This window comes from Thermobia domestica, chromosome 17, assembly GCF_964235325.1.
Source record: "Thermobia domestica chromosome 17, izTheDome1.hap1.1, whole genome shotgun sequence".
Taxonomy (NCBI): domain Eukaryota; kingdom Metazoa; phylum Arthropoda; class Insecta; order Zygentoma; family Lepismatidae; genus Thermobia; species Thermobia domestica.
The window spans coordinates 93398370-93423169 of NC_137470.1; the positions used below are offsets into that span (position 1 = coordinate 93398370).

The 24800-nt window shown below is 36.6% G+C and overlaps 1 protein-coding gene across 6 annotated transcripts in view; it reads right to left on the reverse strand.

Moving 5' to 3' along the window:
• The window catches only part of LOC145673891 (uncharacterized), a 286927-nt gene that overhangs the window by 154290 nt on the left and 107837 nt on the right, over positions 1–24800 (reverse strand). For all 6 annotated transcript variants that reach the window (XM_081743687.1, XM_081743688.1, XM_081743690.1 and 3 more), the window contains exon 6: positions 17007–17097. In XM_081743687.1, coding sequence (XP_081599813.1) covers positions 17007–17097 — 91 coding nt within the window. The remainder of the gene's footprint in view (positions 1–17006; positions 17098–24800) is intronic.

The window sequence follows — 24800 nt, forward strand, 5'->3', positions numbered from 1 at the left end:
CTACATCACCCTACTAACAATGTATTTTTTTTTCCGAATGGGACTGGTTAAAGGCGACGTGCAAGGAACAACACTAGAGATGAATGTTTCTTCCCTTGAAAATGTCTTCATTTCCATTGGGAATGTTCAAACCTTAAGGTTAATGGAAGATATTAATATAAAATTTGCTATCATCCATTTAGTAAGATCTAGGGTATGGACTTTAAAAAAAAATCAAGATTAACAAATTTACACGTTTGATCACTACATAACGAAAAGCTTGTGTTTTGGGCGTATATTCAAAGGCCTAGGTCACACCGTTCACAATTATCGAAAACGAATTTTAAACTTTAGTTTTATGTGATATTTTCCAAAGAGAAGACAGATTCGAATTTTCTCTACACTGGAAACTACAGGTAATTTACTTCCGGTTGAAAACTGAAAATTCACGTACTGCCTGGAACGACTATTGATTTTGTTCATTTCGTGAAGAAAAATCTCATTAAGAATTCTATAGTAAGTCACCGTAGTTCCGTCTTGGAAAAATTCAGAAAGGATAGAAATGAAATGAAATCTTTGAGTTTTACGTCCCACGGTTATGCCGGTTAGGCTAAAGGAGACGGTGATGATGAGTAATGAATGAAATGGTGGAATGAAGAAAGTGGGAGGAAACGGGAGAACCCCGAGAAAACCCACGCACACGGTGTCAGAAAGGATAGTTAACTAGTGAAGGAGAAATTTCAGGGTAGTTTTTTTTTTTTTTCGGAAACTGTTGTAATGATGATGTCCAAATTTTAAAAGTTGATTATTAACTTCAATAACAAACCTACAAATTGGCATGATTCATTTACCCTGGAAAAATAAATAGCGATCTAGTAAGGAAAAAAGTTTTTCTCAGGTGATTTTCTAGAAAACAGCACTAATGATTTCGTTCACTTCATAAATGAATACTTGATTAATAACTAACAATATAACATAATTCACATTTCCTGAAAACGTCAAACAAACAGTAGTGAGATTAGGAAGGACAGAATATATTAAGCTTGGACTGGGACTGAGCTCGGACCTCAAGTGCATATCGTTCCAGGGCGCTAACCACTATGCTTCCCAGTTCTTCACAGGCTAGACTATTTCTGCACCTGTCGCCCTTATTCTTTTCAAGCCCCATGTAATTTTCCCTACATTTTTTCTAGTCATCTTGATCTCTCGCGCAATCATAAAAGGTAAGTTTATTATTAGGAGTTAGTTCCTTCAAACAATTTTAACAAACAACGTGTCAGCCATTTTGGGTATTACCCCCACGTAAAGAATTAGGAGAGCTTTCTCATATAAGGAAGAAAATAACGACTTGGTTTGAGTACCAACGACGGAAAGATATTTTAAACAATATGCACTTAAGAATTTAGCTCATCATAACTGTCATCGTCATTGAAAGATACATTTTCACGTTTACTATCCCAATTTGATTCTAATGTATATTTTCTCAAAACTATTTTCTATTTCTTTCGTATTTGATAAATATAATTTCATTTTAGAACATATAATATTATTTACTTCACGAAAAGGGAGCGAGGAATCACATTGGCCCATTTTACCTTTGGGTTTGATTTACAGTTTATGCAGTTCATGCTCTGCTAACGATTGCAGTTGGTTTCAAATGGTTTTTCTTTCAAATCAAACACATATTACACATGGGAGTTACTGATTGGTACTGGCCATCTCGTTACCTCCAAAATCCAGTCCCTCCCTTCCTGTATGTACCACTGCAGTTTGCTTTTCACATACGCAAAATATCTAAAGAAATACCGGGCAACCATGCTCTAACTCTTGGTTTCTTTTAGTATAAATGTGCAAATTAAACAATATACAGGGTGTTTCAAAACACTGACAACGTTTGGGAAGTGATTCTTGACACCAAGATAAGACGAAAAGTACAGATCAACCTGGGTGCACAAATGCTTCCCTTCGGAGCTACTGGCTGCCAAAAACATGAAATGAAAAACGAACTTTACATATCCACAGCTCCGAAACAGCCAAACTTCTACCGTAGTTGGGTTAAGACTTCACTTATGAGCTAGTATACGCGATATCCAAAAATACATGTTTCAGAATCCTGCGGTACTCACGCAACAATTTTTATAGAGGAAGTTTGGCTACCGACATATAATTTGAAGTAGTCACCAACTGCCTCTATAAAAATTGTTGCAAAAAATACCGCAGAATTCTGAAACATGGATATTTCGATAGGACACAATTCCTAAGTGAAGTCTTGACCTGACTACGGTAGGTCCCATAGTTTTGGAACTATGGACCTTTAAAGTATATTTTTTCATTTTTCGGCAACCTATAACTCCGAAAGGAAGAGTTTGTGCACCCAGGTTGGTCTATACTTTTTGTCTTATCTTGGTGCCAGGAATCACCTCCCGAACGTTGTCAGTGTTGTTTTGAAACACCCTGTATAAATTAGAGAGGTATGGCACCCAATGAACCCACACCTTTCAGTCTCGCCTGAGGCCTCATTCCGTATGTCTTCGCAGAATTTCAGATCGCAAAGAGACTTGAGTTGAGAATTATTAGTGGTAAATCTCTGAAAATTTTGCGAAAAATAGATATTTCCAAAAACCCAAAATTTGCTACACTGAAGTCATATCACAAAATCAATTAAGTGATATCGAATATTGCAAACAAGTCCGTGATCCTCTTTAGTACTTTTTGATAGAACTTACAAACACAGGGCAAACCAAAATATCTTGTGCGAAAGCAGTCATTCTTAATTGACCCTATCCATTCCCTCCATTAAGAAATATGTTGTAAAGGACGTTTAAGAAATTGTTCTCTACCCATTTTCTCACTATAACTGACGTACGAGGAAGAAGCAAAGCAGTCTCAAGAAGAAATATAGTTACTACTATTTATTATTATTACTATTACTAATATTCGAGTAATATTTGCATTGGATTGGATCAATTACCACCATGTCCATTAAAGGGTACACAGAATTACTTGCAATAGCTGCACAACTGGCTTACTAAACTGCAGCTTCCACTACATAGTAACTAAATCAAATTCCAATGCCTGTCCGTAATGGTATTAGGTTTCCAATGCAGATTAATACTTATGAAAATCTGAAGTGACCCTAATAATCTTATTAGAAGTTGAAGTAATATTTGGGTGTTTCAATTCGCTGGAACCTGTGTGAAATTGAGAATGAAGGTAAAAAAAAAATTATACCATTTACAGGATACTTTTCTACAATTAGTAATGATGAATGATGCCTTAACATTACGGAGTTAAACAAAAACTTCAGACAGCTAGTAACATATATAATGTTATAACACAAGTATACACAAAAAACTTCACTGGTGAAGTGTGAAGAGTCATTTCTTTGTACCTGTAACATCGAACGTTCATATTGGGTTACCTAAAATTCCATTTTTTGCTTAATAAGTTTGCCTTAGGTGTATGTGGTTACGGTTGAAACTCAAAGTGGAGTCCTAGTTTTACCTGGTTGTCAGAAATAAATTAATGTCTCTTTTCAGCACTGAGGCTCTGAGATGGTACCAACTGTTCAAAGTAAGATTCAAAACATTACTCCGGATTTTATCCCAGGAAAGTACCTCACAAGCAATAGAACCTGGGATCATAAGAAGAATGCATTTGTCATGACCACGAAAGAGAAATAGTGTCACCTAGGCTACATAACATAAGCGTGAAATGTAAAATTAAAACTGTCAACAGCTCTCTAGAAGTACCAGGTCATCCCATAAGTAATGTATTTTTGCAAAATGACGACAAGAACGATAACTTACCTGGAACACTACCGTTACCGAGGAAAATAGTCTCTATTCGATCCAACAACACTGCCACCTGTGAACCAGTTGCTGAATCCCCCGATAAAAGAAGTCACCCGTTTTGGAGGCAAAGAACTGGGTCACTATTCGTCGCATGTCATTCTTATCTTTCAGTGTTTTTTTCCGGAAAGGTGATTTTAAAGGGGAAAAAAAAGTAGTGTATTGGGTCAAGATCTGGTGAAAACGCCATGTGGGGAATTTCCTCCTAGCCACATTTCTCAATGTTAGCACGGGGCTTTTCTTGCCATGAGTGGGCACGCGTTATCATAGGGGATGAGCACACAATTGCGATGAACCACAGTTGGACATTTCTCCCACAATGGAGTCCGTAGGTGTTCAAGTTGACAACAGTAGACATCTGACTGTCTAATTACGTGTCAAGAACTCAAAATGGATTATCCAACGGATATCAGACTAAACACTCAGCATCACACTACGGGAGTGGAGGTCCTGTTTTGCACAGTTCCTGCGGCCTCCCTTTAGGTACCCACTGATGCTTGCATGTAATGTTATGGTAGAGGGCCCTGTGATCATTCAGTCCAGAAATGGCTTACGCCTGTGACGAGTGAGCAGAAAACTGCGATAGCCCCTCACTGATGCTTCTGTTGAGGCGTTAACGCATGGGAAACAGATTTACCGAGTTTCGACACTTACCCGAAGTCTGCAGGTGACAATGAACGGTTGAATGAGTGACGGAGTACGCTGGCTAGTTCTTAAACAGTTTGTGCAAGATTTGCTTCCACCTCTGCTCGCAGGGCAGCGTTGTCCAAATGCACAGGTCTCTTTTCTCATGACTTGCCGGTGGGGCTGGTGTCCCCAAACAGAAACTTCCGGAACCACCTCTGGCAATTCCGCACATCCACACCACCCTAATCATATACAGTATTGATGTTTCGTGTCCTTTCGCCGGCTGAATGTCCCTGGTGGAATTCATACAGCTTGATATGCTGTATGTGTTTTTCTAACACTACCATGATTAAACACAAGCCACAATTCCAAAACGTGGGGTGGAACGTTCTCCTATACTGTTATGAAATGCGTTATACAACACAATAATGGGTATGTGCCGTCTACTTCACTATTAGCTCACCAAATCGCGTCATTGCACCGGTCATGGAAAAAACTACATTACTTGTGGGATGAACTGATGAAGTCAATGCAATTAACACAGTACCATTTCCGAACACTGTAGAAGTTAGTGGTGTTCAAAAACCTGGAAAACTTTTTTGCACAAGTTCTTCATTCAAACCATATATTTGTAAAAGAATCAAATATATACGCTTTTTCAGATTTACTTTTTTTTTTTTTTTTTTTTTTGAATAATCTTGAAAAAGTAAAACTAGAATAGCGAGGATCTGTTCTCTTTTCCCCACACCAGAAATGTGTGAAAGAGAGATTGAAACTTGTTCGTATTGTAAAGACCATGCGAAAGCCACACTGAAATTGATTAGCGATAGTATTGTATTTAGAAGTAAATGTAACTTCCTACACAGCACGAAAAATCTGAATCATAAAGATCCCACAGCTACAAAATCCCTCCGGCTAGAAACGAAATAGAGCTTCCTTGTGGTTATATGACTAGCGTACGCGCCTTTGGCGCCGGAGATTCGGGTTCGAGTTCCGATAGGAGATCATGTAGCTCGGATTCCACGTTAAGCTGTAGGTCCACATGTCATATAGCTTCGCTACTGAATGGAACGCTAAACTCAAATCAAATCAAGAGAGGGGAGGAGATATCAAACAGAAAATAATATTGTGATTCAAAGATGTTTTGTAAACATGAATTATCTTTAATTACATAAATTAGTTTTATACCATTCATGTTTATTTTAACTTAGGTTATTTAAAATCTGTTTCTTTTTCTTTTTTTTTAAAAAAAAATGGTCTCAAAACGAAAGGTACCAATAAAGCAATAACAAAAAAGCCCCAAATGTAACGAGAAGCAAAATTCAGACAAAAGTTCGGAAGAAAAACAAAAATTAGCATTGACACCTCTAATAAAATAAGCCGTTTATTCAATGAAAATGGAATAACAATTCACATACCACATTTAAAGATCAAAAAAACACTACATTCCGTGAAAGATCATCAGGAAAGACTAGACACCACAGGTACTTATTCAATCCCATATGCGAATGTGGCTTTACACACACTAAACAAACAGGAAGTACTTTAAAAACCAGATGAGCGGGGCATACATGATTATATATATATATATTATATAAAATGATGCGTGGGACAATTATGGCAGGCAAGCAAATCTTAACTGCTTATATCACAAAATAATATTTTGGTTTCAATTTTGACAAATATAATATTTCTATGTTGTTATATTATTTTCATGAATTAAGAACAATTTGAGATTTGTAAGAGAAATTTGTGATTTGTTGAGAGGAAGACCCGATATCTGGCATTCGATTTTTTGTTTGTTTGTTTGTTTGTTTATTCTTTTTTATACCCCATCCATAACCCGCGTGGCAGCTACTAGATTATGGGGTATTAATATCAATAATAGTCAATACCACGAGACCCACAGGGGCAATTACGGACTTTTTTTTTTATCATTTATCATCAATAGTAACGGTTTTCTTTCATCCTACACTTAACTGGCGTTATAGAGCGCCACAATTTTCTTTGGTAACGAGAAATGGAACTAATTTTATTATGACAATTGTTTCTACATGCTACTAAATATACTTTTACCAAGTTTGGTTGGATTACGTCCATTAGTTACGTACCCAGAGTCCTCTGAACAGCTATACTTTAATTATGACAACCTGATATTAATTCTTAGCTTATAGCGATAATATTTAAATTTTCAGCGATCTCACTTATCTCAACAGAAGCCATTATACCGAAGCTCCAACTAGCAGCCACTTGCTATCTGTAGAGATAATCAAGTAACGGTGAGCATTTCGGTTAAGGATGATCTAACGTGCAGTACTTACAATTATTCAAATTATTATCACTAAATAGTAGCTATAACGTATTAGTGCTGCTATAAACTCCTGGAATACGGCTAGTTGGTTAAAGCTTCTGAGAAATAAGTAATCGAAAATATGGAAAACTGTTTCGTGGATCATGTTGGTGGTGAGTCAATTGGTACACAACCCACCAATAAGCGGTATATAGCGATTCGAGTTCCCACTAGTCCAGCCATCAAATTATGTTACTGCTCACTGTTCCATACCTACTAGTATTAAATGTAATGCAAAAATTTAACTAAGTAAGTAACCAACTCACTCTATGGCCTATGGAACCCGGAGGTTGAATGCTGCGTTTACAATAGGTCTCCATTGACTTCTATCCTTATTCAATTGGATCCAGTTTCTACTTTGTATTCCTATTTCTGCGAGATCCATCTTAACATTTTCCTCCCATCTGCGTCTAGGTCTTCGTAATGGTCGTTTTCCGATTAGTCTTCCAGTTAAAAATTTGAAAACGTTCCTATTTTCTTCCATTCTCGCTCTATGGCCCGCCACCTGAGCCTCCTAGATTTGATGACCCTAACAATGTTCGGTAAACGATATAAATTATGTAGTTCCTTGTTATGAAGTTTCCACTATACACCATTTCCGTTTCTCTTGGGTCCGAATATTCGTCTTAGGATCTTGTTCTCAAATATTTTCAGTCTGCGTTCTTCCCTCAGAATAAACGACCATGTTTCGCAACCATATAGAACAACAGGCATGATTATCGTTTTATGTATTTCAAGCTTCAAATTCCTCGACTGAATTCGTGACGACAAAAGGTTCTGAACTGAAAAATAACACTAATTCCCTGCTTTTAGTCAACATTTAATTTCTTCGTGAATATGGTTTTGGTCTGTTAATATCGATCGTAGGTATTTGATTGTATCCACTTTATCGAAAGTATTGATATTTTAACGCATCCGTAACTTGCAGTATTACGATCTCGACGGACTTCGTAATACTAATTTAAGTAATCGGATCGAAACTCAATTTGGCTCATCATTGGCAACGAACAACTTCCGATTTATTGCCCAAGTTAAACAATCTGAAGAATACGACAGTGGTTCGTTAAAAAGGACCAGAGTTCTAAGAAATGTAAGCCTTATAAAGCTCATTGAATAATCAGTCAAAATAACATTACTGAGTCAATTCATTCTAAGTGATCCAGCATGTGCCGCTCGATCATCTCCAAAAACTCTTAATATTTCATGAATGTTTATCCTATAATGGCACTTCTAAACCACGATAATTGGAATTTTAAAAAATCCTGTAGCGACGCAGTGGCTGCCGCCATTTTGTTTTTTCTCGATTTGAAGCATTTACGGATTATTCAATATCTGAACAAGCGTTGGTCCTACTGAAATGAAAATTGCTAGCAGTCTCCAACTTGTGCAGAGCTAAAACTTTAACCTCTTAATATTTTTTGCCTAAAACCACTTGAAAGAGGATAAGGGCCTAAATTAGCAACATTTGTAGAAATTGAAGACAGTTTTGTGAAGAGAAAAAAAAAACTGATGTAGAGGTCTTTTTTTGTGTGTATGTAGTTGGTAGGATATTCACATGCTAAGATATTTAAACCAACGCAAACGCCTGAAATCGAGAAAACGCAACATAGCAGGAGCCGCTGCGTCACCATGGGATGTTGTAAAAAAATAAATCATTGTGGTTTTGAAGTACCCTAATATCGACTCAATATTTCTGACCACATTAGATTTTTTGAAGATGGTCGAGCACCAATTTCTCTTTTCTCTCGATCACTTAGCGTGGATTGACCCTACTATTTATTCCATGTAAGCCGACAGTCAAAAAAACTCCCCTATCCCCCCTCTTCTTTGCCATTGCAAAAGAGAAGAACATGTTGCTGATTAGTGATTACATAAGGAAGAAAAACTTAAAAAAACAGAATCCGTGAAATCAAAATTTCCGTCCTTTCATTACTCATCTTTCTAGACACTTAACTGATTCAAACAACAAGTATACTTAACTTTTCATCTTTAAATTAAGTATTACTTATATGTAAAAATCTTATCTTATACCTATTCTTAAGCGAAATTACTAGCAAAATGGAACTCAATCATCGAAAATTTAATTCAAATCGTTCTTTCGTCAAGAGTCGGGGCAAACCAATAATGTCGAGATTCTACCTTTGTTTTAAATTTCAGAAAATGAGTAATCAAATATACAGAGTATTGACACACGAAACACACAATTTTGCGTGTGTAAATATTACATACAGTGCCGTGTGTAATTAGTGTATATTATTACTACATTTGTAAGAAATTGTAATGCATATAATTTCATTAATTTCATATTTAGCCCTTAGCAAAGCGAGAATTCGTAATTTCTTGCAGTTAAAAAAAAAATAATGTGAAAATGTCGGTTAATTACATTGTCGCTCGACTTTTTTTTTAAATCATTCGAAGTTCAGCCGCTGTCATGTTGGCACGTTGATATTACCAGTATTGACTGTATCTGCTTTTGGACTGCATATTACGATGAAATTATTGTATGAATACAGAAAGTGCCCGGTCAATTTTCAAGTCCCTTATTGTCTGTTATTTCAACATATCTTAGAACTCAAGCTACAAACAAATAAAAATGTTAATTAAGTTTACAATTTTACTAAAAGATCCTTAATTAATTCATTACTACAGATAATGTAATAAAGTGTTTTAAAACATAAAAATCCTATTATTATTATTATCGGTATTCTGCCATTATTGGCAGGTCACTTGCTGCAACTGAGCTTCCATGCTTCACCGCCTTCCGCTAACCTCTTCGTCTTCACGTACGATTTTTCCGTTTTGATATTGTCCATCAATTGTAGTCTTCTTCGCCCCCTCCCTCTCTTTCCTGCTACCATACCCTCTAGCACGTCCCTCATGATATAGTTCCTTCTTAGCCAATGTCCCAACCAGTTTCTCTTCCTCTTATTAATAGTATCTGAAATTGTTCTTTCCTCACCTACCATTGCTAACACCCTCATTTGTTTTCCGCTCAACCCACCTAATTCGCTGCATTCTTCTCCACACACACACATTTCCAAAACTACCAGTCTTTTCTCAACATTTTTGCGTAATGTCCATGTTTCTGTACCATATAGTACAATACTCCACAGGAAGCATTTTTTGAGCCTTTTTCTCAACTCTTTATTCAAGGTCTCACGAAATAGTATTTTCTTCCTCCTAAATGCTTCTTTCGCCATTCCTATCCTTGCTTTTATTTCACGTTCATATTTCACATTACTACTAATAATCCTAATATTAAAGTAATAATTAATTCTTTAGACATATTTACGTAACTTTATACCTCCCATGTGAGGTTGATGGTGGAAGAAGGAACACCAAAATCTACGTTTACCACACGACGCGCATGAGCGTAATACGGAGAAAACTTGTTTTGATTTCATCATTTTATCCGGAATGAATGGTCCATTATTCTAGAAGTTCCATTATTCCTTTCGGCGACTCGGACAACTATGGACACTGACAATCTGTAAGAGGTGATTCCTCACATCAAAATAAGAGAAAAAGTTCATATGGACCAGTTGGGAAAAACGCAGTTTCAGAATTAGGGCTGTCCAAAATCGTCGAGAAGCGAAATTTAAATATGTCGAGTGGCAGTTCACACTAACATAAAGGAGTAATACATATGCAATCCGAATAAGGATACTTTAACAATGTGCAATGGGTGTGCAAAGGATTCCCTATAGAGAACTGGCAGGATCTTAAAAGCCTTAGTGGGTGGTAATCGGAACTGTCCGAACAATCATATCCTCTTACTAGTGACATTGTAACTTAACTTATGTTCAACGACGTTGCCATAGCTTTGGTCCCCATTTCACTGTGATTAATGGCTTACACATTGGGTTCTCTCTTTCTATATAGAGAAGGGGGAAATAAACACTGACCAATTTGCCTGCATATATAGATCATTCCGTCTCAATGGAAAAAGAAATATTCTGTTGAAAGCAGGTTGAAAGTGTCAAATAACAGCAACATCAAGCACTCGGAGTTTCCAGACTACTTTTTTCTTCGCCAAAACATTTGAGACATTCCATTCCATATTCATATGACGGAGAAGATCAGCTTTTGCTCACCCCCTATTTTTGCCGAGAGCTGCCGTCCAGTTCGAATTTTGTTCCTCTCCAAAGGAAGAAGGAAGATTTTCCACTCAAAGTGTCAAATAACAAAACAACACAAACCATTCGGAGTTTCCACACTACTTTTTTTTCTTTTTCGCCAAAACCTTTCTCAAGTGACAGAGAGGGATACGCACTCACCCTTCTGGTCGAAAATTGTCAGCTAGCTTGAATTTCTTGGCAACACCGGATTTCGGAGAAAATGTTTATTTTACTACCATGTAGTGGGAGGAGAAGGTTAATAGGTCAATTTTCCATACCTCCCCCCAAGGTTTTTAAGACGTTTCTAAAACTGTACAATAAAATCTCCAGATATGCTCTCAGCATAATTTTCAGATATATATTCTGATTTCAAGACGAGTCCAAAGTAAGCGAAAGGCAAGTCTTGACAACAGTGGACACGGAATGCTTCGGCGCAAAGTCTGAGGTGTTAGAGACCGCCAGTTCCACAGTCCCTCGCGTTCGGTATAACGCGTGCTGCGATGTTTTGTTTCACACTTATACGTGAAATATACCGTGACAAATTGCATCATTATATTGTGCATTATATATATATATATATATATATATATATATATATATATGCCCCTTCTTCGCACGTGGAGATCAGGTTTATGGAAAATATTACAATTCCCTTCTCCCATTAATCAAAGTCATATCATAAAAACCCAGCTTCAAGTGTGTACTATGTTCCAAAAGTAACTTCAAAAGGGTCATTCGTTTTCCTTTGACCACAAATCTATGGATTTTACACTCATCTCAGTCACTTTGGCCATTTGATTTTTCACCTCTTCACAACTTTCATGCCGATGGGGGCTGAAATTAAACAGCATTGAGAATGTCACTATTCATCTCAGCGCTCCGAAAACTATGGTTTCCACACAGATATCGATTACTTTTGATTATTTTTACACCTTGAGCTGTGTTACACGACTCGGGGCTGAATTTGGACTTAAACGAAATGGGGAATCACTATTCATCTCAGCGACCAAAAAACTATGTATTTGGCACTAATATGCGTAGTAGTTTCGATTATTTCTACATATCACCGCCTTCCCATCCCCATCCATACGGGTGCTAATATTATCTTACGTCCAGTGCGGCTGAACACAGCCTTAAACCGCACTGGAAATGTGTTACTATTTACCTCAGCGAGTTCTAAAAATATGAAGTAGTAATAATTGAATACGTCCGATATTAGTGTGGATTTCATACTTTTAGAATTCGCTGAGGTAAGATCTCCAAACTACGCTATGCATAAGTGTCGGAAATCTTATAGAACGGCTTTGTCCGTTTGTCGACAGGTATCACAGCAAAAACGGTAAGAGATATCGAGACTTTTTTTTTTAATTTATTCAGTTTCTCAAGAGTAGGTTCTGTCTCCTGCCTTAACCATCTGTGTCAAAGTGCAAGTGATTAAAATTAACCATGACCGGTTTTAACCTTTAAACAAAAATAAAAATAGAACAATAAGTAAATAAATCATTCCTTAAACCGGAAGTTTTGGAAAACGCTGGAACACGTGTCCATTAATTTTTAATGAGGAATTTATATACAGAGTTTTATCCTTATGATTTGACGGGTTTGTGAGATACTATATTTTTGGCAAATTTCTGAACCCCCATAACCCCTATTAAGGTATGTCTCTCCGGATAACCAATGTATCGTAATAAGAGCCTAAATTGGACAATGGCCTCATCAAAATCGGTTCGGCGATCTAGGAGTAGTTGAGTGGTCAAACATTTTTACATGCCTGTTTCAAATACTGAACATACGACTGGAAACTAAGATAGAGAAGAGATGTTGGAGAAAAACTAAGTTGGATTCCGGAAAGGAAAAGGCACCAGAGATGCTACCTGGGTTGATGAGAATTATATCGGAACGAGTTCTTGACGTAAAGGACGAGTTGTGTTTGTACTTCATTGACTGGCAAGTAGCTTTCGACCGGGTCGATTCGATCAAACTTCTGAAAAAATACTTAAAGAAATTGGGGTCAGCTGGAGAGACTTAGGACTCATTCGTAACATGTACAAGTGTACATAAGACAACGAGTGAAGTTGCGTTTGAATGAAGGAGAAACCAATAGTGTGGAGATTGGAAGAAGAGTTAGACAAGGATGTAGTATGTCGACCCAATTATTTAAAATTTACAGTGAACGTTTAATGAAGAAAGCATTAATGGGAATTGGAGATTTCACGATTGGAGGGCAGATCATAAACAAGATCAGGTATGGAGATAATACGGTTATTATAGCTTGAACGGAAGAACGACTACAAGAGATGATCGACAAAATAGTTGACGTTGGAAAACTACACGGAATGGAAATCAAAATCGAAAGTCATCAAAATAACCCGTGGAAACGCTCTTACGGGTCAGAGTAGAAAAAAGACTTGAAGAGGTAGATCATTTCAAGTATCTAGGAAGTATTTTGACGAAAGATGCGTACTGCACTAAAGAGATCAGGTCGAGAATTGCCAGAGCCAAAGAAGCATTCAACAAGAAAAGATCACTCTTGACTTAATATTGGACTAAGGAAGAAGTTGAATAAGTGCTATATATGGAGTATTTGACTTTACAGTTCAGAGACTAGGACATTACGGAAGTTAAAGAAATATTTAGAGAGATTCGAAATGGGTAGGAGGAAGATGGAGAAGGTAAAATAGAGTAACAAACGAAGATGTTTTAAAACGGATAGAAGAGGGCTTTTAGTCAGCAACCTTCGAAGGAAGACCAATTGGATTGGTTACATCTTGCGAATAAGTTGTCTTGTTCATACCGCCGTAGAAGAAAAGATGGAAGGAAAGCGGGGAATAGGAGGAAGAAGAACAACTGATCGATGATTTGAAGAATAGAAGAAAATATTGAGAGTTAAAAGAAAACTGAAGATCGAGAAACGTGAAAGAAATATTTCCACGCCCAAACCTACAAAGAAAAACCTCACTAGTCCCAGGATCTGCCAAATGGCTGAATACTTAATAATAATAATAATAATAATAATAATAATACATATATTTACTAGAAGTCAATGAGAACACGTTTTTCCGCTGTAAGGAAACTTACTAACTTTACTTTTCAATCCCTCTTCCACATATTATAGAAACTTCATTTATTATTCCTTTTCTCCTTTGCATCCCTATTGGCTTGTCCCATTAGTTGTAACTTTCCCACTGAGCTGCTCCACTTACAGCCTGGTAACACTATAATGTGACCATGTCATGCTGCATTCCCAAATGTTCCCACTTGGAATCTTCATTGCTCTTTCTCTGTTAATCATTTTATCTTTTTTTCCTATCTAATGAAGTACCTTGGTGAAAGGGTTCCAAAAGTGTTTTTTACTTTGATCGTATACGAGGTACATTCTGAAACCACGGCGCCTCAAGATGGCTTCAATGGTCAGATGGACGTAACTTCGCAAAAGTAGAGAAACGCGTAGACTTAACCTGTGTAGTTGAGTGGAGTCAGTGGCGAAAGAACTGCGCCACAGTAAGTACACATACAGTCGTCCGCCGAGTGCGATGTACGAACAGCAATCAGGTTTCTCCATGTTGAAAAACTTGTCCGCGTTAGAGACCCACCGGTAGTGGTGTGAAATGTATGGACTGGACCTCATAGGTGAAGGTATGGTAGGAAGATGGTGCAGATAATTCAAAGCGGGCAACACCAATGTGCAAGAGAAAATTCATATTGGTCGATCACAGCTGGTTGGGATATATTGACTATCTCCCTTACAGGCTAGACCTCGCGCCCTGCGATCAGATGAACCAAATTCTGGTTGGAAAAAGTTTCGATAGCCCAGCTGAGTTGCAGACGGTTGTGACATTCTGGTTCCAGTCTCCAGTCAAAGCATCCTTTGACACAAGGAGATAAAAACTGGTGCTGCGCACGACAAATACCTCAACAATGAGCGTTCATACGCCGAAAAGTAGGTTATCTATCGTTTTATCTACAGTAATAAAATAATTTTATTCTGACGTTCATCTTTGATTTTACAGTCCATTGGTACTTTGTCTCTGGATGCGCCTCGTATGTCTGTAATTAGGGTGTCCCTTATATAAGGTAATTTCGTGTTACGATAAGCACCCCCGAGGAATGTATTTTATGTGGCCGAATGAAACAAGCATTAATGAAATAGCAGCTCTCTACGAGAACGTTAACCCGTGCCGACTTGACGACAAAGTCATGAAATGATGTTTCCATACTATAATATAATTTAGAATGAACATCCGTAATAACGGAGAAACTAAAAGAGACAGAGGAACGAAACTTTGCATGAAGCAACTGGAGAAAGGACGACACCTACCGCGCTATGACGAACATCACCAGATGAACAGTGTTGCCAAGTTATGTTTTTGTAAATCGAAATCGGATATCATCATTGGAAGAAATAATGAGAATAAAGACAAAAGAGATGGTAAACGCAGATCAGAGTTGCAAACGTTTCGAGAAATAACGTGAAACATGTGTTAAATGGAAACGCTGTAATCGTACGCAGTGTTGCCATCTTTTACAAACCACACTTTTCAGCTTTAACAAGATAGGAAATATCTCGGGTCAGTACGTGACTTATCCATCTCACATAACCCCAGCACTGCTTCCATGCTCTACCGCCTTGCATTATAGGTTTCAAACCATACTGCACTAGTGACCCTTTTCGAGTTATTGTACCTTTTCCAAACTCAACTTTTCTGTTGGTGGCGACAATGTTCAACAGACCCTTCTAGACTCGGAATTAGCGTAAACGGTTCTTGTCAATATTTAATTTAAAGTGTACAAAACGTTAGTACCTCGCTCCTTGTGTGGGCCAACGCCGTTTGCATTTAACATGTTTCACGATATTTCTTGAAAAGTTTGCAACATTGATCTGAGTTTACCATCTCTTTTGTCTTCACTTTCATTGTTGTTTCCAATGATATCCAATTTAGGTAATTAGATTTACAAAAACATAACTTTCTCTTGGGTTGGCAACACTGTTCATCTGGTGATGTTTGTCAATATGGGGCAGGTGTTCTCCTTTCTGTAGTTGCTTCGTGCAAAGTTTCGTTTCTGTCTCTTTTAGTTTCTCCGTTATTACCGTTCGACATTTTAAATTATATTATAATATGGAAACGTTATTGCATGATTTTGTCAAGTCGGTACGGGCTAACGTTCCCGTAGGGAGCTGCTATTTCACTGTTGCGTGTTTACGATCACAAAGAATACATTTCGCGGGTGTGCGTATCGTAAGACGAAATTGACTTATATAAGGGACACCCTAATATATATGTAAACAAGAGACAGCGAGAGTGTTTATTATGTTATTCTTACTTGAGGTACTAGTTGTTTCATATTAAGCAAGTAAATTGCATTTTCTTCACGTCTCCATTATTTTGGTAACCACCTATATAGAAGTAATATAAAACCTACGATTGACGAATTTGAAGCTCCTTTAATACTATAAAAATACAAAGCAAAATAAAGTTAACTGACAATAATCTAAGTATTAACTGAAGAAAAGTAACTTTAGTAATTCCTGTAAACCAAAGCTAGGTCAAAAGTACTTGAACATTGCGTAGTCAAGTGTTTTTCTTTTTCAATTTTTATTTCTTTTTTGATTTTTACATGTAATCAGATCAAATTAGAGCTAGATGTTCGTATTTTGTTTCTCTTCAATGTATACGTATCTCACGGTATGAGATAGAGTTTCAGGCTCATTTACTGACATCATAATTCTGAAATTACTTAAGCAAAAAGAATGCTTAACAGAAAACATTTCGGCGGAAAACCATACTTATGCTCTGTCTATGTTCCATGTCAGCAATATGTTCTACAAGTTGAATAAGTATTGGTTCAACAGTTTAAAAAGACCATGAAGTTCACTTTAAAATTACTAGAGAAGCACCGATTCTGTATGATCTTCCTTCCTAATGGTGAACAAATGTTAAATCCAAATTAGGAAAACATATATATATATATATATATATTCGGAATTTCACCGAAAAGAATCTACCCAAATACTACAGACAAAACAGTATCGTGACTCTTCGCACTTAATCAGCAAATTAGTGAAATTATTTATTCCCCTACCTTGTGTTCCTGAAGGCTGTGAGGTAGAGGGGCCAGGTCCTGTATCTTCAATCGGAGTGTCGCTTCCCTCCTCCCTAAATTGTTGCGAACGCTGAAAAAGTTTAAAGTACGGAGCTTAGGGGGAAAGTACCCAGCTACAGTTACATTGTTAAGAATTTACAACTATATATATGGTTTAAAAACGTCTAGAAAGAGAGATTATCTGCAATATTTACTGAAGAGTTAAGAAATATCTTTTATATTAATTGTTCCATTTTCTATGGACATCAGAATAATTCATATAATTTTGTCACTGATATTAATTGTCACTTTTCAGTGTTAAATTTATATAAAGTTGTCTTCGAAATACTCCTACGAAAAATCCATGATTGATGACAAGTCTAATTATACTTTTAAGCTGCTGTAGGTGTAATACAGTAGAAGGGTTTACTTGATCAATTTGTGTTACATCAGGAGCACATTCACATAACGCTGTTAAAAGATACTGGTATTGTTGGCAACGCCAATTCCTAATACTTACCCTCCACTCAAACGTGAGAATAACAAAAGATCCAAGCTATAATCTATTTCTATGTCGTATAAGAGTAAGTATATTTCATAGAGTTACTAAACTAACCACCAGGTCCACAATTGACGTTCCAAACGCCCTTTTAAAGGTATTGGTGTATGGCAAAAGCGCGTTTGTATGGCACTGTGTATTACGAATGACGTTTGTTTGGGAGAAGAAAATCTCAATTTCTTGTGTTTTACAGAGATTTGAAAAGCAATCGCAGTTTCGCGTTTAAGTTACACACATATATATATATATAAAATATTTGTGTGTGAAAGTAATTTAATGTTTAAAATCATGGCTACTGTCATGACCCACTTACTGGTTTCTCAATTCCGCGGGCCTTGCTTAACTGCTCAAAAGCTGAAGTTTACATTATCCCACTCATATATAAGGAGAGCTTTATAATTTTCCAGAAAATCTTAAACTTAGCTACAGAAGATTAGTGCCCTGGTTTAGGAAAGGCCGTAAGTTAGATCTGTGGCTGCAGAGAGGAATAAATGTTTTTAATACAGTATTCATTGTTAATTACTAATTAGGGCCTTTAATACACGATTTTTATACTCGCATCATATCGCAAAAAAGTACAAAACAATGTGCAACAGTTAAAGCTTTTGTGTAATTTTCTATTTCACTCCAGTAATACAACTGATGTCAATAAAACCAGGAAGTAACACAAGATAAAATTTAGTTGAGTTCATTTTAACGCTCCTTTCAGCAGCGAGGCTATATGAGACGTGGACTTACTGATTAACATCGAATCCGAACCACATGAGCTCCCGCTGATAATCAAAACCGGGTCTCCCATGCCAAAGGCGAGTACGCTAACCGCTTAGCCACGAAGGAGCTCAAGGTAAAGTTTAATCAAATACATAATTTCTGCTGTATAAAATAATACATACTAAGAAATGTGTATCAAACTGTGTCTATTGATGTATGTGTTTCTAATTGATTGATTGGACTTTAACTTTTATTCAATACCGACGCCATATAAGACACGCACAATGGATCAAACTCATAATCAAACGCAGAGCTCCTTCGTGGCATATGTGTCTTTGGTGCAGGAGATTCGAGCTTGACTCCTGATGGGAGCTCATATGGTTCGGATCTCACGTTAGGCTGTAAGTTTACGTCTCATATAGCCTCGCTGCTGAAGGGAATGTTAAAGTGAAATCCAATCGCAACCAAGCCCCTTGGCCAGTTTAATGCTTTGTTGTATCTTATGACACATTTTCAGCGTATTAATTCTTGATTTTACTAAAGCAACCTGTCACTGGAGTCAAAAATTTATTTATAGATTGGTTTAGTATCTGTTAACAACGTCCTCAATTTCTTTCAAGTGAAAATGTCGTCTTAGAACCTGTGACTTTGGGAGCAAAATGTCATAAAATTTCAAATCACTAACTTATTCAGTGATGATTTCAGGAGGGAGCCTGGTGGAAATATTTCTCCCAAGCATTATGCAAATCGGGCTCAACCTAAGTTACCAGGATTTTCGCAGTAGTAGTTTTATCCTATGTTTATTTCGAGTCCCCCTACGGGAGAAACTTTTGGAAATCGTCCTTATTCTACAAATTTTAATTGGTTACAAAGAAAGAAAAAAAAAAAAAACGCGAAAGCAAATTACGATGTAAGCGTCCTCCGATTACAAACAGGAACACAAAAATTGAAATTAAAGTCAGCAGTGTCATTTTTGTACTCTAAATCAATGGTTCTCAAGGTGGGCCATATCCCCCCTCCAGGGGGCGTTCTCGTTCTTGAACGGGGCGCTGGAACAAAAAGGGGGATAGACTACGTAGAGGGCGTTGAGATTTCATGACCTGTTAGATATTTTCTTAGTATTATTGAACAAAGGGTATTCTGCATACGTATTTATTTTACAAATTTTTGACAACGAACTGCAACGCAACGCTCCACAATAACGTCGAGTCGATTTCACAACCATTAAGCTGGCGGGGATGGAACACCTGCCAATCAACTCTGAATTCCTCAGTCTCTCATGCCTCATTCCAGTCAGCAGTATTCTGTTCTGTTTTGTTCGGTTCGGTTCTATTTTGCAGTACAGCTCTTTACTCACACGAAGAAATAATACATCAGGAACGAAAAGAATGTTTTCTCCCGAACAGTCTGTAAGTGGTTATATAGTGAAGCGGAGTGCTGTAAAATGAACAAAGGAAAAGTATTGTTGAGTGAAACTGTTTGTGCTTTAGCCTTATGTTCGTTCAATTTTATTAATTTAATAATGTGAGTAATTTATAGTTGGTTCACAATCGATTAGTTTTAGTGTGCTGTGTGAAGTTTGTACATTTTGAAGAACACAAGACAGTATGTCTGAAAAGAAGTGTAGTCAATATTCGACTGAATACTTTAATTTATTATTATTATTATTATTATTATTATTATTATTATTAAACTCGTCTCCTACAATCGTGCAACTTCCATCCTGCTTTCTCTGTGAAAAGACATTTTCAAATGAAGCCATGAAGCCTTCACGACTGAAAGATCACCTGCTAAGAATCCACCCAGACAAAGCCAATAAAATTATTTCGTTCTTCCAAAAATATCAAATTGGATGTTCAATCGTTTTTCAATAGATACCACAGAAGTTCATCCAAGTTTGCAGGAGCAACTCACCGACTTGAAACACGACTGTGAAGCCAAATCACTCTTCAAACAGTCTAGTTATACGTGGTTTTGGGTGAAAATGAAGAAATTCTATCTTGTTCTATGACAGGAACTCATGTTACTTCTTTTAGCTTTTCCTTCTACTTAGCGAAGAGAGGTTTCAGCACTGTACAACAGATCCTCACAAAAGTTAGAAACGAACCGCAAACATGTGAAAGGGGTGACCTGAGAATAAGAGTAACAAAGCTGAGACCAAATATAGTTAAACTGACTTCAGTCCACCAAACTCAAAGTAGCCAGTAATAAAGTGAGAAAAGTTAATATTCCGGAAAAATAATCTTACTGTAATTTGTTATATCTCTAGTTCGCAATTTTACAGGAAATAAGTCATCGTCGGATTTTTGACACAGTGAACAGTCAGTGCTGATTTTTTTATTTCTTTTCGTTAAGAAAACTCATCTACAGGCAATGATACAAATTTTATTATATATATTTAAACATGGTAACTCTTCTACTGGTCTATCAGAAGAGAGGTTAACTCTTCAAGTTACTGTATTACAGTGGACTTTTTATTCCTGTGGGTTTTGAAGAAGAGATTTCCGACTTTCCGTTTGCTTTTTTGCGATAAGACTAAACCTTTTGCTTTTCTCGGAGAAAAATATAATGTATATACCTGCTTCCTGCTTCATCCAAGTCTTATATTCGACATTCGACCTCGTGTATATATATATATATATATATATATAGATATATATATATATATAGATATATATATATATATATATAATCAGGTGTTCTAAAAATGGCGCCCACGGACCACAGAGCACTATTCTACAGGTCAAAATAAAGCGAAAATGCTATATGATGAAATACCCTCCGCGGCCTCCTTCAGCCACTACAGAGAACTGAAAATTTACAATGTGGCAACATTGTAGATTAACTTTGAAACATTAGCAGTTCTCTACGAATTCTTCATGTAATTATATTGATTATCGCCAGATGGAGTTACAGCTGACAGGTGCAGAGTAAATGGAAATTATATGATATATTTCAAACAGTAATATTGAGGGTAACTGGGGATTACATCGAACATGCTGATTGGCTGATCGTGTTTTTCAGCGTTTTTCATTGGTTAATCCTTTCTCAATTGCAAAATAGTTTGTCATTGCTCGTACTTTTCTTTAGTCTGATAGACGTTGATACTAACGCCATCTCTTAGTCTCGGTAGCATTATATCATGATCTAAGAAAAGTCACAACTAGAGTAATTTATACGTATATGTGTGGGTGTGTTACACAACTTACGCAGCGGATTGCTACAAAAGTAAGTCTCGTGTTACTAACTTGTTCGACGTCGTAACAATAAAATGCATTTGTAAATACTTTTAGTAGTGAAATAATTGTCATGTTAAGTATAATTGTAAACATTTAAGAGAAAGTGCAATTGAAGAGAGCATGTTTTAATCATTTCTACGTTAGTATTACAAGAATAGTACTTTCTGTGAAATAGGAGCAAAAATGCGAATCCTCAGGAATATTTTGATGCAGAATCGGTTTTTTTTTTTTTTTTTTTTTAAATCAGTAAGTGTCCTTTAACTACTTGTTCAAGACCAGGTACGGAAACCACTTGGACTTACAGGAGGTCCCTTTCCCGGATAATTGGCCCTGCTAAAAATGCTATTTTAGGTATTTTTGAATGAATGAAGTTTGTTTTTATCTCCTGTTTTTCGCAGTGGAAAATATGTATTCTTGAATGAAACTATGGCGGTATAACTAGGGATTTTCTAAGAATCTAACCCCCAACCTTAGTTTTCCTTACGCTATTATCAACAGCTGCGGTTTGTAATAGAAAAATTATAGTTCAATTTGTCATTTAAAGGAATCTCCACTTCGTCGAGAAAAATAGAATACAGTGAAAATGATTTTTGCTGTCTTTTAACCATCAGGGTCACAATTCCGGAGTTGTCCATACCTACTTAAATCTCAGCCCAAATTTTATTCCTTTTATCTACCCTATGAAAATGTCGGGCCTTCTATCATTTGGGGTGTTGACAACATAAACGATTCAAGTTCAACTATCAAAGCTGTCAGAAAAAATGACAAAGTTTGTATACATAGAAAAATGAGCATTGGTTTCTACAATATAAGAGCTATTTACAATAAATGGACATGAATCTTTCAAGCACTGAAAAGAGCTTCATGCAAAAATCTTAACTATAAAAATCACCTAAATATCCAAAAGTGGATTTGAATGTATTGTGCACTGAGTGCCCATTTAGGAATTACAGCAGAGATTAGAATTTAGTTTTTTTATTTAATTCTTCTTTTATTATTTTTTACTATTTTTGTCTGTTTTGTGGGGTGCTGAGAACCCCCACAAAAATACTTAGGGATGCCCGAGCACCGGAACACCTCCGGAGTCGGCGCTCCTGTTTCGTTTACTAATATAATTTTTCATTCATGTAAACTGATTTCAAAATTATATTTTCTTTTACAACATCTAGAACTTTTGCATCTAGAATAAACTGCTAGCATGAGATTGCTTGTTGTCCATCCAACATACGGAAGAATAAAACATCTGTGCTTACTTTTTCAGTTTACTATTCCACGATTATGCCCCGAGGCTAAGAGGGGCGGTGACGACGTTGATAGGGAACGAAATGTGAATTAAGAAAGCGGAATGGAACGGGAGAACCCATGTACAGGGTGTTTGTCCAGAACAAAATTCACTTGGCGCGAGCTACGATTTGAACCAAGGTATGTCACTCACCAATTATACGACAAATGGAACTTTGGGATTGGAATTAGGTTGATAAAGTGATAATTAAAAATACCTGTAGTCTCTATAAAAGAACTGAATGATCATGGCTTAAATACATATTCATATACATACGTCGGTGAATAAGGCATTCATTCTGTTAATGAAACCGGGTCTATACTGAATATAGTAGAAGGTGATATTGTAGTAACAAGCATTAAAGAAAGACGTAGATTTCCTTTTTCACTAAGGCCGTGCGCAGAAAAAAAAAAGAACCTGCAGACGGTACCTAAAAATAGCACATTATAACAAATATCCTGCTTGACAGCATTTAGCTGGATTTATAGTCAGGATACAGTTCTTTTTGTCGTTGTATCAAAATTTCAAATTGTAGTTGTCTTATAGGCAGGGACGTACGCAGGGGTAGGTCCTGGGGGTCCGCCCTCCCCGAAATTTCGACTTTTCCGTAAATTTAGCCTAATTTTAGGGGCAATTTTAATAGGCTATGTTACGATTAATTATTATCATTGTTATTTTCTAATTGTAAATGAAACCCCCTTTCAATGTTTCCGTCAAAGTAGACTGGCAACCCTGTTTTGTCAAGCTACTGCGTAATGGCTCTCTCCCGAGCCAGGCTGCGCGATTGTGTAGCTGACGTCATCGGGAAGGCTTCCTCTACGTGCAAAACACGAGGCGGCGTCCTGTTGACTGCTGATCGAGGTAGGGTAATGTAGTTCGAATGAGTTCTTTACATAAAATAAGAATGGGAACGAAATACGTAAAGTTATAGTGACTGAATTTAAAAAGTAATTACTTCTGTTTTGAAACTAGTGCTTTGGAAGATTGAATATGGCAAATGAACGGTGAAAATAGTGACAATTTAATATATTAAGTCGTGTTCTAATCATTGCGAGTAATTTATTGAATTCTTGTTCCATTATCTGAATTATTATGTGTGACTTAAAGAGGAGGTGGGAGAGTTAGTGAAGGGGTCCTCTATGTTAATCTCTTTTGGCATTTTATTTTTATTCAAAATTTATAGAGGATTCTGTCACTGGCTCTGTTCACTGTTTCTCTTAAGGTAAGCTTTATGATAGTTTCAAAGGGAAGAAAAGTCAGAGTATTTTTAAGAATTCTTGCTTGCCCTCTCCTTAATCGGAACCTTGAAGGAGGATTTCATACAACAAAAGGTAAAGAAGTTGTTAAATAACTTTTGTGGAAAAAAAAAAAAAAAAGTAATCATTTGTTAAAAGTACCGTTTGATTGATTTGAAACAAGTATTCGTTTCCCAGTTCAAGGCTGGATTTGTTTGTTCTAGTAAAGTGCTCAAGTTCAGTATTAATATTCGGGATTTATACCGTTATTTATTCATGTTTATTCTTGTTGTTTTCTATATTCATTTGTTATAATAAATTGTTAACTACATTGAATTTGGGAATTCACAATTTCAAGAAGTAGATTAGATCCTTTCCCCACTGATTGGGTATTTAGAAAAAAAAAAAAAAAAAAAAAAAACATTTTTAGGAATAAGGGAAAAAGGAATTAAAGTGATTATTTTTGGAAAGTAGAATTGCTCCATTACCCATAGTGCAAAAGTAAACTTGTATTTCGGTGGAGTTGTCCCGTGGTCACTCCTTTGAAAAAAAAAAAAAAAAAAAAAAAAAAAAAAAAAAAGTTTTGAAGGTAGGGACTAGGGTTGGTCTACCGAAGTAGAGGTTTACATGTTGCACTGAATTATGTATGTTGTGGTTCTCCGCAACATATATAATTTAAAAGATCAGTAGTCAACAGCTGCTTTCCAAAAATTTTGTGTGTGGGAAGGATCTTGTAAGAATTGCCCCCCCCCCCCCCCAATTGTATTA